The sequence below is a fragment of the Hipposideros armiger genome, unplaced genomic scaffold (assembly GCF_001890085.2).
Source record: "Hipposideros armiger isolate ML-2016 unplaced genomic scaffold, ASM189008v1 scaffold_272, whole genome shotgun sequence".
NCBI lineage: Eukaryota > Metazoa > Chordata > Mammalia > Chiroptera > Hipposideridae > Hipposideros > Hipposideros armiger.
Window position 1 is genome coordinate 1,365,375 of NW_017731622.1, and position 18,251 is coordinate 1,383,625.

General features: G+C 51.1%; 1 protein-coding gene across 1 annotated transcript in view; it reads right to left on the reverse strand.

Moving 5' to 3' along the window:
* Window positions 1–18,251, reverse strand: part of DLG5 (discs large MAGUK scaffold protein 5) — a 137,112-nt gene that overhangs the window by 11,169 nt on the left and 107,692 nt on the right. The window contains exons 11-24 of the mRNA XM_019656994.1: window positions 17,758–17,850; window positions 15,288–16,307; window positions 14,401–14,524; window positions 13,937–14,081; window positions 12,370–12,482; window positions 11,623–11,712; window positions 11,170–11,320; window positions 9,239–9,401; window positions 8,978–9,111; window positions 8,162–8,308; window positions 6,631–6,814; window positions 5,942–6,090; window positions 5,255–5,425; window positions 4,008–4,204 (exon numbers count right to left, since the gene is read on the reverse strand). Coding sequence (XP_019512539.1) covers window positions 4,008–4,204; window positions 5,255–5,425; window positions 5,942–6,090; window positions 6,631–6,814; window positions 8,162–8,308; window positions 8,978–9,111; window positions 9,239–9,401; window positions 11,170–11,320; window positions 11,623–11,712; window positions 12,370–12,482; window positions 13,937–14,081; window positions 14,401–14,524; window positions 15,288–16,307; window positions 17,758–17,850 — 2,881 coding nt within the window. The remainder of the gene's footprint in view (window positions 1–4,007; window positions 4,205–5,254; window positions 5,426–5,941; window positions 6,091–6,630; window positions 6,815–8,161; window positions 8,309–8,977; window positions 9,112–9,238; window positions 9,402–11,169; window positions 11,321–11,622; window positions 11,713–12,369; window positions 12,483–13,936; window positions 14,082–14,400; window positions 14,525–15,287; window positions 16,308–17,757; window positions 17,851–18,251) is intronic.

Here is an 18,251-nt window from a genome sequence, read left to right on the forward strand (position 1 = left end):
TCCTCCACAACTAGACTGAAGAACAAAACGACAGCAACTTGTCTGTTCCCCTTCCCCCAATTCCCCAGCACTGTTCCCATCCCCCAATTCCCCAATAAAATCTTAAAAAAAAAAAAAAAAGAAACTACTATGAGCAATTATGTCAACAATTAGCATAACCTAGAAGAAATGATAAAATCTTAGAAACATACAACCTATCAAGACTGAATCATGAAGAAATAAAAAATCTGAACAAACTTGTAACAAGACTAGAACAGTAATCAAAAAACTTCCCAACAAAAAAATGTCCAGAACCAGATGGCTTCACCAGAGAATTCTATCAAACATTTAAAGAAGAATTAACAACAATCATCCTCAAACTTTCCCAAAGAATTAAAGAAGAAGAAAAACTTCCAAACTCATTCTATGAGCTTATTCTGATTACTCTGATATCAAAACCAGGCAAACACACAAGAAAACTACCAACCAATATCCCAGATGAATATTGATACAAAAATCCTTAACAAAATCGTAGCAAACTGAATTCAACAGTATATTAAAAGGATTATATACCATGACCACGTGGGATTTATACCTGAATGCAATGACAGTTCAACATACAAAAACCATCAATATCATACACATTAACAAAATGAAAGACAAAAAACCACATGATCATCTCAACTGATGCAGAAAAAGCATCTGATAAAATTCAACACCCTTTTATGACAAAAAACATTCAACAACCTAGGAATAGAAAGAAACCACCTCAACATAATAAAAGCCATATATGAAGAACCCATAGCAAGCATCATTCTCAATGGCAAAAGACTGAAAGTTTTCCTTTTAAGATCAGTAACAAGGCAAGGATGCTGTCACTACTACGATCCAACGTAGTACTGGAAATCCTAGTCAGAACAATTAGATAAGAAAAAGAAATAAAGGCATACAAATTGGAAAACAAGAAGTAAAATTATCTGTTCACAGATGACATGATCTTTTATGTAGAAAACCCTAAAGAATATATTTTAAAAACTGTTACAACTAATAATTTCAGCAAGGTTTCAGGATACAAAATCAACAGAAAACTCAGTTGCATTTCTATGCACTAACAAGGACCAATCTGAAAACAAAATTAAGAAAACAATCCCATTTACTGTAGCATCAACAAAGGATAAGATACTTAGGAATAAACCTAACCAAGGGGATAAAAGACATGCGCATGCACTGAAAACTACAAAATGCTGCAAAAACAAATCGAAGAAGATACAAATAAATGGAAAGACATCCTGTGCTCATGGTTTGGAAGATTCAATATTGCTAAACTATCCATACTATCCAAATCAACCTACATAGTCAATGTAATCCCTATCAAAATCCCAATAGTATTTTTTGCACAAATATAATAAACATCCTAAAAGTCATATGGTATCTCAAGGGACCCTTAACAGCCAAAACTCTCTTCAAAAGAACCAAGTTAGAAGCCTCATACTTCCTGATTTCAAAACACACTACAGCTGACTCTTGAACAACATGGGGGGCAGGGGTGTGCAGTTAAAAATCTGTGTATAACTCTGACTACCCAAAAACTTAACAGAGTTTCAGTTTTACTAGATAAAAAAGTTCTAGAGATCTGTTGCACAATAGTACAAATATACTTAACATTACTGAACTGGATACTTAAAAATGGTTAAGATGGTAGCTTTAATGATATATGATTTTTACCACAAAAAATATCAAATGGAAATTCTAGAAGTAAAATACGCAATTCTGAAATAAGAGCATATTGTACACAACAGAAGAATGGATTGATGAAGAGGAAGAAAAGGTCAGTAGAAAACATCCAGGCTGAAGCATGGAGAGAAAAAAGATGGAAAATACAGAGGGTGTCAAAAAAATGTATACACATTTTAAAAAAGGAAAAACTATTAAAATTGTAATACTCAATATATACTGATAACAGAAGATGAATACAAGTCACGTTTGACTTCTGCACTTACAAGAGGTGCTCAAGGTGGTTACCATCAGAGTCCAGACACTTCTGAACACGGCGAACTACTGTTTGAGCAACGTTGACCAAAGTCTACTTGTATACATATTTTTGGCACCCCCGATATAAGGCAGAAAAAGTGTAAAAGACATATGGGACATGGTCAAAGAAATAAGATATAAAAGGAGAGGAAAAAAGAGCACAGAAGTAGTTTTAAAGAAACAACGATCAGGCATTTACCAAACTAATACTTTTCTGTACATATATAATACTTCAAAATGAAAAAAAAAAAAGTCACCATACATTAAAAAAAAACTCTATATGCTACTTATAAGAGATACTTAAATATAAAACTACAGAAAAGTTTAAAGTAAAAGGATGGATAAAGATGAACTATGCAAACACTAACCAAAAGAAAACTGGTATAACAATAATAATATCAGACAAAGTAGACTTTAAGGCAAGAAACATTATTAGAGATAAAGAAGGACGTTTCATGATGATAAAAGGGTCAATTTACCAGGAAAATGTAACTATTCAAAAGGTGTATGCACCTAAAGATAACTTCAAAATACTTAATGCAAAAAAACAACTGAAGAACTAAAAGAATAAAGAAATGGCTCCTTTTCAAAGATACAAATATACCCATTGGACATACACCACATAGAGATGGTGTCTACACGAGGAAAGAGAAACGGGAATATGAAAGTGGAGATCAAATAAATAAAGGAAGAAAAAAAAAAACTACATAAGAAACCTTGCCTTGCTCAAGAAGAGGTCAGCAGACTTTTTCTGTAAAAGGCAAGACGGTAAATACTTTAGGTTTTGAAGGAACAACTATTACTTCCTAAAGGCTAACATAACAGTCTTTTTTACATTTTACGTTTTAAAATCTAAGGTCCTGGGCCGGCCGAGTGGCGCGATGGTTAAGAGCTGGCTTGGGATGCCAGAGGCCCCCAGTTCGGATCCCACATATGAGGGCCAGTGACACTGCCCTCTACAAAAAAAAAAAATAAATAAAGTCTAAGGTCCTTTTCTTAGCTTTCAGGCCACACAAAAACAGGCAGCGGGCCAGATTAGGCCTACAGGCTGTGGTATGCCAACCCCTGTCCTGACACAGACAGTGAGCCACGAACAACGGTGGGGTCCACCCAACTCACTGTGCCTAAAGGCCTTGATTTAAAAAATAAGGAAGCAGGAAGCCGGCTTACCTGCCTCCTGCTGCTCACTGCCACCTCCACACTCAGAAGGGCACAGGTTCTAGGACGGTGGACACACCAGGGTCCCTGGAGCAGCAGTCACAAGAGCCTCCTGCTTTATAGGACAAATGCACCCTTTCCACAAGGGCCATTTGCCCGGGATGTCTCATACGCCCTAACATGCAGCCCCGGCTGGATGTTGTGAGAACCATTAACAGAAACAAGAGTGAGGCCACAAAAGGACAAAGATCTGCGGAAGTTGGTGGTCCTAGGTCACCACTAAGGAGCCTGTAATAGCCCAAAAACAAACTAGAAGCAGCGCATTGAGCAGAGACTGCTTTTTGCCCATTCAGTACTTGTCCTTCCTTTCTTCTTTACTAACAGAACCTGCGTTCCTGGAGGCCGGCCATCTGCCATCTAAAACCCTGCCTTTTCATCCCTCTGGTAGGTGTGAGTGGCCAAGGAAATGAAAGTGGAAGTCGCAGGGTGGGGCTTCCAGGTACGCTACTTAAAGAGGCACTCAGCTGAGGCGCACTGTGTTTTAGCTTTGCCCGCACCTCCTTCCTGCTGCCTGAACATGGACGTGATGCCTAGAGCTGCAAAGACATGTGGTGACCCGTAGGGAGACCTAGAGGATAGAAGCGACATCCTATGGGTGGTAGACTGAAGACAGTAGCACCACCAGTCCAACCTGGGCACCTACCTCTAGGCTGCATCTGTGCAAAAGCAAAGCAAACCTCTACCTTGGTTAAGTCCCTGCTGTGAGGCTCCCGTGACTTAGCAAACCTAAGCAAACCTAATCCTGAGAGCCCACCAGAAGAGCGAGGTCAGCCACTTGCCTTCAAAGAGTGGAATGGAGTCACTGGAAAAGGTGTCCAAGGCAAGGAGGTCTTTCCCATCTTTGGACCCGCTGCGTTTGTGCTTGTGTTTCCTTCGAAAGAAGGATCTGCGTGCAGCCGCTGACAGCGTCTTGGCGGCGTTGGTGTCGTCTTTGACTTCAGACATGCTGAGCCTCCTGGAGAATTCTTGGTCCATCCTGTGGTGACAGGGAACGGCGGTGCTGAGACGGGCCACAGGGACCATCTCCCGCCTGCCCTGACCATGAGGTGAGCAAAAGCTGGGGCTCCAGGCTCCTCCAACACTCTTCTGCAGGTCGCATGGCTACTTCACCCACCCATGCCACCGAGGACCCCGGGTCCTGCTGCTGTGGTGGCATCGCAAACACCAGTGCCGGTACAAGCTCTCAGAGCAGGCCACTTCCTACATTCAGATGAGTCTAAAGGAACTGCGAGGCAGCCTACACGTGGAGACATTACAAGTTATGCTTCCCGCCACAAAAAGGAACGAAGCACTGCTTCATACTGCAGAGCAGGCAGGTGTGAAATACAGTCACGGAAGGCCACACATTATATGATTCCATCCATATAAAGTCCCAAACAGGGAACTCTGTGGGTACAGAGAGCAGGTCAGTGGCCGCCTAGGGCTGGTGGAGGGAGGCAGGGAAGGCGGAAGGACAGGGTATGGGACAGCCGAAGAGTACAGGGCTTCTCTCTGTGATGAGAATGTTCTAAAGTTGACTGTGGCGATGGCTGCACATATCTGTGTGTACTAAACTGAATTGTACACTGCGGGTAAACTGTATGGTGTGTGAAGCATATATCAATAAATGTGTTAAAAATAAAAGCCGAGGGCCGGCCGCGTGGCTCAGTTGGTTAAGAGCTCGCGCAAGAGTGTGAGCTCTGAGCAACAGCGGTTCGAGTCCTGGCCCGAGCTGAGCAGCTGCTGAGCTGCCAACAAGTGGCAGGATGACTCAGCTAAATAAAAAATAAAAATAAAAAAAATAAAAAATAAAAGCCGCATCTCCTAAGTTGCCACTGTGCTTCTGTATAGCACCAACTCCCATACAGCACTGACTTACACTGGGAGCAGCTTTTGGACAGCGATCTTGGCAAACGATACAGACCAGAAGCCAAGACGAGCAGCAGGAGTCCTCCAGCGGCCAGGGCCCTGGTCCTCATGCCATGACAGAGCGCCACAGGTGCCCCATCCCCCAGCACCTCCAAACCCAAATGTGGAGAACACTCACACGTATTTGCTGGGGATTTGTCCGCGCTGCATCTTCTGGGCATTCTCATCCAGCTGCCAGGCCATCCAGGACCCAAATGTGCCCTGGGGTAAGGTGTCGTCAACATAGAGGATGTCGTCTTTCTTAAAGCTCAGCTCATGCTCCACCTCTGCCAGCCGGTCGTACAGGGCCCTGGACCAGGCGATGAGGGAATAGGATCAGGAGCTGCTGGCTGCTGGAGGACAGCCACACGCCTTGCCGCCAAGCTCCAGGGGCCGCTTTTACTCTCCTTGCGGCCTTTGGAAATGTGAAGGAAGCTCTGAGCCCCTCCTGGACACTGCCTGAGGCCATTCCCCACACACACTTCACAGCACTTCAGGGCACTGTGGGCACACACTGCAGAAGGATCTGCAGACCTGGGTCAGGGGAAGACCAGGAGATGAGCATGGCCCACAGGAAAATGGGGCTCTGCAGCCTCAAAATCCCCCAGGCCCCAAGCTCTATAAAGGCAGCCCATCTAGCCCTGTAAGCCCTCGAGCATTTTTCTAAGTCGCAAGCACCTCACCATGAGCTTGCAGTTTGGGGTCCAAGTAATGACGATCACAGCCCCACCCTCTGGGGGCAAGAACAGGGACATGTACTGGGAACAGTCTCCACCAAATGCCCCTCCCCTGGTCCCGAATCCCTGGAACCCCTGGCCACTGGCACCTGATGTAGAAGCTGTCGCCAGGCAGGCCCTTGACCTTGGCGAATTCCTCAGGGCGGTATTGCACCTTCAGGCGGACGCCATCCTTGGGCTTCAGCATCTCTACGTAGACCTCCTCCACCGTCTTACTGCGCACGTCCAGACCACCGTACTGCCCAGGGGTGGGAGACCGAGGTCAGGGGGCAGTGCCAGGGGTGGCTTGGAGGGTGGTGGGGTAAGGCAGGGAGAGTCAACCTCCCGTTAACTGAGAATCGGCTTGCCTCCTCTCCACAGGCAGGGCCGGGCCCTCTGCCCCGTGTCTGCTCTACCCTCACTGGCTCCTCCCAGGAGAAACCCTGTTCTGTCCCCCCGTAAGGGCCATTCAAAACACCACGCTTCACTTTGCTCCTGTGACTTGTATTTCTCAATACCTATGACCCAGCTCCCCGATCGAACGGGAGACGCCATGAGAGGGAGATGACATTCTCCACCAGATCGCAGTCCTGCTGCTGATAAGGGCGACGCATCTTCCCTCCAGACACTAGTGCCCAAGCTGGGGCCCCACCCACTTCCCCATGACCTGCCCAGAGTGTCCAGGGGTCACCAGAGGAGACACTGTGCTCCTTCACCTCCTGTGCCACCTGAGATCGCAGAGAGCCTGAAGTGCAGACAGAGTGGGGCCTGGCCTGCTGCTCAGCAGCTCAGAACTCACCTCGAGGATGAGGTCCCCTGGCACAAGGCCATCGGGGCACTTGGCAGGACTGTCATCCTCCACCTCGGCCACAAACACCCCATGCAGGTTCCCACCACATAAATGCACTCCAAGTTCCAGCTGGGACTTTTTGATGAAGACAGCTCGTGGCTCTGGGGTCTTCTTGTTGGCATCTCCCAACACCCTTTCAAGAAAGAAAATTCAGTTCCTCAATCATGCACAGGGAGAAAAGAGGGCATGAAAAAGACAAAGCAGTGGCTAATGCCCTAACCATTTCTGCTTGTTCCCAGGAGCCATGAGGTCTCAGACCATAGGGAGCTGAACAGTGGTCCCACTGCAGGCTCCAGCTCTAGGGGCTTAGCTTATAAGCAGGATGCCAAGGTTTGGCAAAGGCGAAAGCATGGCCACGAGTGATAGAGCCAGTTGGGAACAGAGTGAAAATCAACACCCCCGCTTTCTGGTCTGGCTGTCAATCACATGCCTTAGGCTGGGCCCCTCCCACCTGGATTGCACCTGCTTTCCTAACCTTGTTCTGCCTAAGGAAAGTTACAGCCAGTCCCAATGTCCAGAGCACAATTAATTTGCCAAATGTTTACTGAGCAGCTTCTAAAATGCAGGGACTGTGCTAAACCACAAAGAGGGGACCCCCTGCCATCAAGGAACTCACAATGCAGTGAGGGAAACTGAGACGTTGGCAACAGATTGAGTGAAGGAAGCAGGACAGCAATGGAGCCTGAGGAAGGGGACCTCAGGGGAGGAGCCAGCTGGTAGTTACGATACTGCAGGTAAGTTCCAACGTGACAGACTCTGATACAAAGAACACAGAGCTGCCTCATCCTTGGTCAAGGCCCCACCGTGCCAGGGGAATGGCTCCTCCCAGGACTGCAGACTGACTGCTGCATGCCCTGGCCCGTGTGGCTCTCTCATGCCCTCTGCACCTCCCATACGTGCCCATAAGCGGATCCCGCCTCCTGACTTCTCTCCACATCCACCTTTCGCATGGCTAAGCCCGGCTCATCCTGAATGTTCTGCCTTAGCGGTCACTGTTCCTCGTCACACTCCTAAGGACTCCATTCCGGCCTGTACTGCCCTTCCCAGCACGTCAGCTGTGCTCCATATGCCTGGCACTGGTCTGTTCACCCTGCAAACCCAGAGCTCTTTGGGAGACACTGCTATTGATGGCCAGAGCCCAGGGCCTGGCTGGGAGATCAATGTGGAATTCCGTCTAAAGACCAAGTCAGAAAATGAGTGAATAAGAAAAGGAGGAGAGAATGAAGAGGCAGAGCTAAGAACAACTCATGAGAAAAAAAGAAAAAAACAAAGCAAGAAAGGAGAGGAGGGAGGGAAAAAAAGAATGCCATACTCCCCACCCCAACTCCTGCCAGCCTGCTGTGTGGTCTGCGGTACAGGCTGACACTGGCTGTCCGGTGCCCATGGCCTTCAGAGGATGTGCTCAGGCCAGGACAATGACTCGCCTCGCCTGTCCCACTCGCCGGCAGTGGAAAGCTCACAGCACGATGCATTTGCTGACCTGGAGCTGGGGGCGCTCTGTTTGGCCGGGGGTGTGCTGGGGCCCTCGTCCTGCTCCATCAGCGGGTCAATGATAGAGGAATGCTCCGGGGTGGCAGCCCCACTGCCCTGGACAGTGGAGTGGGCGCCGACAGGATCCAGGTGGGAGCTGGGTGTGGAGGACAGGAAGGATAAGGAAACAGCACAGAGCCCCAGCAGCCTGGAGCCACCCCGCTGCAGTGGGGACCAGGGCTGGGCTGTGAGCAGGGCTCTGCGCCCTGAACCCTGAGAAAGGTGCCCCAGGAGCTTGGACTCTGATCTGCAGGATCTGCTGGCCCTCTCCTCACCACGTGTCCCTAACTCAGGGATCCTCTGTGAAGGTGTCAGCTTAGAGAACACATGAATTCGCTGTCCCTTTTCCTGTCTGTGCTTCCTTCGCTGAGCTGTATGGTGCTGCGTGGCAGGGTCATGTCTTACTCTTCCCTCATCTGCCCTGTAACCCACAGCACGGGCATATACAGGCAGAGTCTGCTGGTGGACAGGGCTGTGTGTGCGAATCCCACCCGGGGCCCCAGCTCCTGGCTACCACACCCTCATGCATGGGCCTCCTGCTGCACAGGGGGACCCAGCCATCTGGTTCCACACCCTGTTTCAGGAGGACACATCCTCTCTAGGTACTTTTCCCAAAATCCAGGGCTGGTCAATTCTCCTCTTTGGGGAGCAGAATGCCCAGAACTTGCAGCTGGCCACCTGGGTCTCCCTGTGGTGAACCATGCACCTGCCATACCCCTTCCTCCTCCCCCAGACCGGACAGCCCCGCAGAGGCCCAGGCCCTCACCTGGACCGGGAGTGGCTGCTGAGCTGGTGCATGTGTGGGTTGTACTGGGCCAGGATGGTGATGGTATCACACTGCTGCCCAATGATGAGCCGGGCCTGCTGCTCTGTGGCGCTCCGCAGGTTTATGCCATTGAACTAGGAAGTACCCAGAGCAGGCTCAGTGACATGGGGTGGGCTGGGGACATGGGGAGCACTGCTTTTCCACAAAAGGGAGGCAAGGGGGGCTAGTAGAAAGCAGTGCAGAAGGGCAGCTCCCACTTACCTCAAGTAACTGATCGCCATACTCAAGGCCAGCCTGGTGAGCGATGCTCCCCCCGGTCACCTTGGAGACGTAGACGCCACCTTTCTCTCCGCTCACAATGGAGATACCGAGGGGCTCTGGGCCCTTCTGCAGCTTGACATGGCGCGGCTCTTCCATGTAGGGCCTTGGAAGAGAGACGACAGTTTTGGGGACTTGGACCCAAAGGAAAGGTTTGGGGAAGATCTGAGGTCAGGCATGCAATCAGCTATGCAGACACGGCCAGAGAACACCTGATGTTCCTGCAATGACCCAGCTGGATGGGAACACGGTGACCCCGCCTTTGTATGATAGTGATACAGGTCCCCACAATCTCATGCTACACAAACACAACACCCCCAAATGGACGAGGAAGCACCCAGTCCCAAAGACACAAAGAAAGAATGGTCCATGTGAACTATAAAACACTGATATACACAGGAAAACAGCCCAAAGATTTTCATAACGTGAGAAGAGTTCCCTTAATGTGCCATTTACAAACCCTCAGTGGGGTATAAAGATGCCCTCTTTAAAAAGAAATGGCTTCTGAGATGACATTCACCCAAAAAGAGACAATATAGCCTATCAATTTTTATATTGACCAGTGCACAGGGTGATTGATGTAAAATGATCATGAGAATTAAGCTATTGCAAACCCAAGCCATTAAAAAGGGAATGTGGAGGCTCGGAGCAAGGCAGTGACCATGCACTTGCTGGTCCCCGGGGGAGCTGACCAGCATGCCAAGGGCACGAGGGGGCTCAGGCCCATGTCAGGCCAACCTCAGACTCCTCAGGGAGGAGGACCTGGGCCTGCCGGCCATGGGCAGTCTCAGGAGGGATCTGTGGTGGTGGAGACATCTGAAAGGTGCAAAAGGTTAGAAAGAGAGGGATGCTCAGAGAAGGAAGACAAGCACAGACGCCTGGAACATAACAGACAGAAAGACAGCCAAGTGACACTGAGCCGTCCCATCAGGACTGCACTTCACGCTGCCCTGAGCTCTTCCTGTTAGGACAATATTGTGGTCAAAGGGAGGACCAGTAGGGGTGCCTCATCCTTCGGCTGCCCTCCAGAGCACATGGGTGGGGGTGGAGCACGTGGAAGGACGAGAGGGAAGGCGGGCAGGCAGACAGCAGACCCCTGAACCGCCCTGCCCCGCCACCCAGACGCTCAGCAGTCTCTGGAGCACGGTGGGCCTCAGGCTGCGTCCTCACTGCCCAGGGCCCAGTCCTCCGGGGATGGTGAAGTCACATTACTTCTTGACTTGTTTCCCCTCTAACGCCCTTCAAAGCGCTCTCCCCTTCCCACACACACCCACCCTGCAATGCCTACCTAACCCTCCCGCTCAGACGCATCACTCAATGGCCTGCACCCTCTGTCACGTATGAGAGCACAAGGCAGCTTCGAGTTTAAGAGCCCTTAGTGAGCAGTCACCCCAACACCATCCTCATGCTCCAGCCCAGGAGGACGGCACTGAGGCCCAGGACTGGGCGGGAGCAGGCTGCCTCCCCAAACCAGCTCACAGGTGTGGCAGGTTTCCGACCTGGGGCTCCCCATTCCCACTGAATACCCTTCCCTCTGCTCCACCTCCAAACAATACACCTATTTCAATAGAGGAGCAGGTAACTGACTTATGATAACAGCCATACGATGAAGCCGCTACGAATGACACAAATCAGGATTTACTGACATAGAAAGATGCAGAGGACACACTTCGGCTGAGAAGACAGGTTGCTGGGGCAACACACAATGCTAAGTGACCCAAACCACAGCAGCTTCGCCCTGGGATCAACTCAACTGGAACTCTGCAATTCCCGCTGCTTCTACCAACAAGCCCATCCGCTCAGCTGAGCCCTGCCTGCCACGGGGACGCACTGTCCACTGCTGCGCCCGGCACAGGTGCCCAGGTCACGCTCACCTGTCCTTTCTCCGCTCCCCGAGGGCCGCAGCGTTGACAGCAATCCTAGGCAGCGTGGATGCTGAGGTCTGGGACTGGCTACAGGAGGACAGGGTGTCGACGTTGAGAGGTGACTGCGGAGGTGTGCTGCATTCCGAGTGCGACAATGAACCTGCCGGGAGACGTGCGGGGTGACGCGGGCCGCGGGCTTGCATCTCGGTTCTCCAGCAGCCAAGACCCAGAGAGAGACGTGATCCAGACACATGGCTCCATGCTGCGGCCACACCACGTGGCCGAGTTCAGATGCTGGGGTCGTGTGGCTTCCTATCCCCACATCACTAGGCCTGAGGCTGCGCTCAGCCAGTGCTTACTGACTGGTAGAGATGATGAGGCTGGTCTAGCGGTGGCCAGACCCTCCACCATGAGGACAGAGTGAAACAGCAGGCGGGGAGGAGAGTGCTGATAAGTTCTCACCTCTGTCGGAGCCCACGACAGAACGGGGATACCGCGGCGTTGATGGGATTTTAATGCGTTCTGCCTTGAACTGCAAGTTGCTTGAAGACCCTAATGGTTCCACAAAGGGACAAAACTTTAGACCTGTGATGAAACGCCTCGCCTCTCACTCCCTCACCACCGCTTCAGTGGTCAGCAAAGATGCACAGTATGACAAAATGCAAAGTGGGGCCCATTTTTTAACCCGGAGAGGGCATAAATGAGGAACAGGCAAGGAGAGCAGATATGTAATGCCCAGTATTTGAATAAACTGAGCAGGCCTAGGCTGCTCCAGAATGGGACCACACAAATCTCACTTTAACTCTGGAACAGGGACAGTAGCCCAAGTGACAGAGGCAGCTGCTCACCCTCTCTCACGAGGCTGGAAGCAGTGACATCAGTCTCGTTATGAGGTAAGTGCTAAGACTCTGCTCTGGGCTGCATTTCCCATATATGAATGGCAATATGGACTCCCCCAGAATGACCAAAAGCTCAGCGTCAGGGAGCAGAGCTCCTGGGCCAAAGGGCCACAGGGGACAAGCACATGGCCACTGGGGAAAGCTGACGAGACACAGGAGGCCAAAGGAAACGGCATACAGAGCCGACGAGGGCCTGGAAGGGAGGGGCAGTGTGGGCAGGCCAGCAGGAGGTCTGGGCATGAGGACACAGGCGGGGCTGGAAAAAGGTCGGAGCCTGACTATGGTGAGAAGGCCCTAGTGGAGCAGTTACCAAGGCGGGCGCTGGAGGGCAGTGAATTGGACCCATGGGAGGCTCTCATCTCAGAGTAGTCACTGCAGGCCCGATGGCTCAGGTCCAAGCTTAGGCGTCCCTGGTGCTGGACACTGCGAGAGAAGCAGGCAAGTGAGGGACCTGGGCAGAAGAACCAGATGCAGCCACTGCGAAGAAACACCAGTGATGGGCCTGGGCCAAGGCCCCTTGGGCCAGCAGAAGGGGGGCCCAGAAGCCACCAGCTGTCAGCTGAGGACAGCGGCCTGCCCGCAACTATGCCCAAAGGGGGCATCCAATAAGGACCCTGCACATGGTAGAAAGGGCCGCACAAATAGAGCAGGAGTGGCACGTCCACTTCCATCAGCTGGGGTCAGGCTCACTGCAGCAAGGGCTTCTACAGGGAAAAGAAGTTCTGCATCCTGGGAGGGCATAGGCAAGTGGGGCCTCTCCCCCAGGGTGGGCAGGGAGAGGCTAGACGGGCACTGTGGACCTTGGAGAGGAAACCAGAGGGCAGAGAGCGCAGGGATCACTCCCATCAGCGGGCCTGCAGTCAGGCCCAGCGATGTCCTTTCCTAGCTGCATAATGAGACTATGTCTCTTCCCTGCCTAAATCCCTCTGGTGGTGTCTACTGCACTCAGAATAAAACCCAAACTCTGCATTATGGTTGCAGGCCCTGTAGGATCTGTGCCCTGCGACCTGGGCTTGCTTCCTAACCCACCATACCTTTGCCAAGCTCCCCCACTCTGTCCCAAGAGCCCCCCGCATTGTTCCCAGGTGTCTGGGCCACAGCACTGACAGCCCTCCTTCCTGGGGACTCCGCCCAAGGTTTTGTGCAGCTGGCCTCTTCTCAGCCTCGTGGTCACAGCAGCATCCTCCCATCGGCAGGCCCTCCCGACCACCCAATCCAACTCTCTACCCTCTTCCAAGTCACCCTGGCTTGTCGCCCTGTTTTATGGTTTTCAGAGCTATTCAGCACCACCTGGTATCACTCTGTTCACTTTTTTCTGTCTGCCTCCCACACGTGAACACAAAAGCCACCATCAGAAGAAGGTTGTCTGTTTAGTTCTCCACTGCATCCCCTTGGGAACTAGAACAGTCCATGGCACATCGTAGGTGCTCAAGAAATACTTGTCCAATAACTGAATGGATGAATGAATGGATGAACGAATGAATGAATGAATAAATGAGAGTGACCTTGAGCCACTCCACTCACTTTTTAAGGCACAGTTTCCTCATCTATAAAACAGAGACAATAATAGTCCTTAGCCCCTAAGGATGCTGTGGCGAAGACAAAGGTCTGAGCACAGTGCCTGGCACGTGAGCACTGAAGCACTGGCTACCATCACTATCATCTTTCTTTAAATACATTTCAAGCTCCATGTTGGTGAACCAAGAGAGCATCCTTAAAGTTCACTTTCCGTAGGGTCCCAGAGCTGCTCAAACCAGCCCCGTTCCAGCTAGGCAAGGAAGCCTGTCTGTCCACAAGCCTCTTTATGCACCAGTGGTTTTACATCCAGGTGGGCTTACCTGTCTGGGGTGCAGGGAGGTGTGGGTGGCTTCACATACCTGGGCTGCAAACCCTGGGGGCCGATCTCTCTGGGGACGGGTGGAGAGCCGCAAGGGCCGACCCTGTGGCTGCGCACGGTGTAGATGGGGTTCCTCAGGATGGAGCTCACAGTGGTGCTTGGGGTCATGCTCCGGGGAACGGTCCCTAGAAATGTGCACGGTGAGAACAAGCGCCTCCAGGTACCCCGCCCGCCGGGCCTGTGCAAGCCTCTGGCCTGGCTCCACCTGTAGAACGGGAGCGCTCGCTTTGCTGCTTCCTATTCCCCAGGCTGCTATGAGGAGAAAACACGCTTCAAAGCCAGGAAATGTCACTGACGTAAGACTAACATCACCCCAGACAGGGCAGCTCTTCGGACCTCTGGGCTGAGGACACATAGCTCCTCCTTAAAATGACCACCTCCGCTCCCCCTAGGACTGGGCAGACCTGTGGGCCTCCTCCTCCCAGCCCTGCCCAGCTGACTCACCCACAGATGCCCTGCTGGGGTAGAGCGGGGGATTGCTGTGCCGGCTGGAGTGCCCCGGTGAGTACGGGGACCATTCCTGGAGCTCGGGGGAGACTTCTCCACTGGCTGGGATGCACTTCTGATCCTGCAGAACCAAAGCAACAGGGAGTGGCTGGAAGCAGGATAATGCACAGGTGTTGGCAAGCGATTTCTGTCCCTTACACACTAACTCCTCCCACTTGGACACACGAGGTGACAGTCGGGAGAGGTCACTGCTCATCCAAGTTGCCTTACACACCTAGAACGGAAGAACTTCCTTCAAAAATACTCTGGAAGAAAACCACAGAAAAGAGTCTGCTCTTTCAAATAAACAGAGGTTCTATGTGCAGAAGGTGAACTGTTAGTGTGCATCAGATATAGATGTTAACAACTCTGCATAGCTTGCAGAGCTGTGTGAAGCTCTCTGTCTGCAGAGTAGCATGGATTTGTTCTGCTCACAGCAATCTCTCCCTTTCAGAAGTGAGTACAGCACCCGCGATAACAAGCCAGCCTGTCCTGCTGCCAGCTAACAGATTCACAAGTGCTATCTTCTCTCCCTAAACCCTTCAAGGCAGGTCCACGTTACCTGGTTTTGTTGCACAAGTTCAAAATCTCATTGTTGAATAAACTAATCAAACGGTACATCCAAGAACACGTTCCTCTCTTGGTGTCCTAGTCCCACTAACACGCACCCCCCACGTTCCTCTCCAACCTCTGAAGGAGGGTGCTGCTTCCTGCTGGCACCCACCTGCCACCTCCCCTTCCCTCAGGTCGGTACTGAGAGCGGAGGCAAGGAGCCAGGGCCACTTGGGACCCTCTTACAGCCAGCTACCCCTCGCACCCCTCACCCACCACAGGGCTGGCTCTACCTCCAGGAACTGAGCAGGAATCACCACTGGCGCCAGCTTGGGCCGGAAGCTGGGGGCAGACTTTGGCCGGCGGCGCTTCTGTCCCAGTTCGTCCATCTTCTGGGAGGTGAGGTCCTCATCACAGGACTTCTTGGCAGGCAGGCAGGAGGAGTCCCCATCCGCTTCAGGGTAGTAGCTGGAAGCAATGCGGACCCGGGCCTTGCGAGGGGGCGAGGCGTGCATGGGTTCCCCAGGGTCCACGTCAGGGGGCAGGGCGCTCGGGGGGCTGGTAGATGGGGAGCTGCCCACCAGGGTGGCCTCTGATTCGGAGCTGGTTTCCAGCCTGTGCTGAAACTTAATGGAGTCACTCCTCCTGGGAGGTTTTGGGGGCGTCAGAGGCCCCACCCTCTTGGAAGGCTGGGGGGAGTGAGCAGGCCCAGGGCTGGGGAGCAAGTAGTCTATTTTGGGGGGCGTTTGGGGGCGCTTGAAAGTGTTAGGATCAAAGATAGACTTTCTTTGCTTTGGTTTCTTGTAAACAGAGAGCTTCTCGGGCCCTGACGTGGAGCTGAGCACGGCCTTGGGCCAGGTCCCGCCACTGTTGGAGCTCTCAGGCTCGGCCTTATCCGCGGGGGCCTCTGACACTCCACAGGGGCCCGGCTCAGTCTCGAAGGGCAGCAGTGGCCGCCGGCTGTGCACATCCACCAGCCCACAGCCACGCTCCCCAGAAGCATCTGAGCGGAGGGAGCTCAGGCTACGCTCGGAGGCACTGGGACAGGCCTGGGGGGCGGCTGGGAAGGGTCCCCCGGGGAAAGGCTTGTGGAGGAAGGAGCTGCTGCCGCCCGGGTGGCCCAGCTCCTTCCTGTCCTCCAGCCTGTCTGCACAGAAGATGTCTGTCTGCGTGGAGTTATTGTGCTGCATCAAGTTCCGTTTATTCTGAGCCTGGACCTCCGGGCCATGGGCTCGGAAGCTCAACATCTTATCAGAGTCCTTGACGTTTTCAAAGATGTTCTGGCCACTCCACGAGGAGCTCTGAGGAAACACCTAAGTAGAAATGGCAGAGGAGTGAGAAGGAGAACAGGAAAGACTTGCAAAAACTGGCGCCGCCACTGAAAATGTCCCTATGTCCCTGCAGGTAGAGCAATGGTCAGGAATGGGCTACACACACACACACACACACACACACATGCAGAGAAAGAGAGTGAGAGAGAGAGAGAGTGAGAGAGAGAGAGAGACACACCCCTGACCCTGACAGGTGAGGTTTTCTCACTGCCCTGGTGACTGAGAACCCTCAGAACAGCCATAAAGTTCTCTTGACTTTGAGTTCTTTCTGAAATCACTGGCACAATGTCCTGCATATTTTTTAAGTTATTATATGAAAAAGGCTCATTATTAAAAATACGTATCTTGTAGTACATTCACATTACGGAATATTATTCAGCAATAAAAAGAAGTGAGCTATCAAGCCATGGAAACACATAGAGGAAACTTAAATGCATATTACTAAGTGAGAGAAGACAATCCGACAAGGCTACATATTGTATGATTCCAACTACATGCATTATAGAAAAGACAAAATTATGGAGACAGTAAAAAGATCTATTGTTTCCAGGGGTGAGGAGGACAGAGAAAAGGATGAATAAATGAAGAACAAAGGATTTTTATTACACTGAAATCATTCTGGACGATACTATAATGGTAAATACATGTGATTATACATTTGTCCAAACCCACAGAATGTACAACACCAAGAGTGAACCCTCACGCAAACTACAGACTTCAGCTAACACTAATTTATTAGTATTGGCTCATCAATTGTAACAAACGAACCCCCCTAATGTAAGATGTTACCAACAGGGGAAGCAGAAGGGGGAAACGCGATGACTCTGTACTAGCTCAACTTTTCTGTAAACCTAAAATTGCTCCCAAGAGAGTCTATTATTTTTCAAATGATTAATTTTTAAAAACACCACTTAATGAAGTGGATGGGCTACTTTTTCCAACCTTCTATTATCAACCTTTTCAACTGTGTAGGAAACTTGAAAGAAAAGTACCTAAACCCACCATTTAGATCCAACAATATTTTACCAAATTGTCTGTATCAATACTGCAGAACATTTGAAAGTAAGTTACAAATATGACATTTCACCCCTAAGAACTTTACTATGTACTTCCCCAAAATAAGGCCATTCTCCTATATAACCCTAGTACCATCACTAGACTCAGGAAAATGAACAATTCTCTAAAATCAATGAATTATTCAGTCCAGGTTCAGAGGCACCCCACTGTCCTCAAAACATCCTTCACAGCTGTTTTGTTTTGTGTTTGCTTTTAAGCCAGCACCTGCTCAGGGTTCCTGCACACCCTGCACTTTGTAAACCAATCCCCTTTTTCAAGGATCCTGGTGACAGAGAGAAGTAAGGCAGGCACGTGGAGCTGAGGGTCTGCCCAGCCCCCAGGCGGCAAGGATGGGACGGTGGGGCGGGACCCTTACCTTCAGGAGGGAGAGGGTCAGGGAGTCCTGGCAGCTACGCAGCAGAGATTCACACTCATTCAGAGATTTGTTGTCCAGTGCAATGCCATTGATCTAGGACCGAACAGAGAGCCCGTCAGGCTCACCGCCAGGATGGGGGCACTGCCTGCCTGGCCACCCATGTTGGAGAGTGGGCCTGGGTCTGGAAGGTGCCAGAGTTCAGAGTTGCCGAAGGAGAGAAAACCCCTCCCCAAGAAGGCCTGGGGAATCTGGTTAAGGGGCTTCTGAGGCCAATGATACACACCTTAAAATCACACTAGTGGAGGAAAAACTGAGGGTTGCTAGTTGGGAGGGGTTGGAGATGAAGGAGAAGGGGAAGGGGAAGGGACGAGACAATACAAATTGGTAACTACAATATGGCCTCAGTGATAGAAAAGACAGTCTGGGGAATATAATCAATAATGTTGTAAATATTTCTTAGGGGGCCAGATGGACTCATGTCTTGTTAGGGAGAC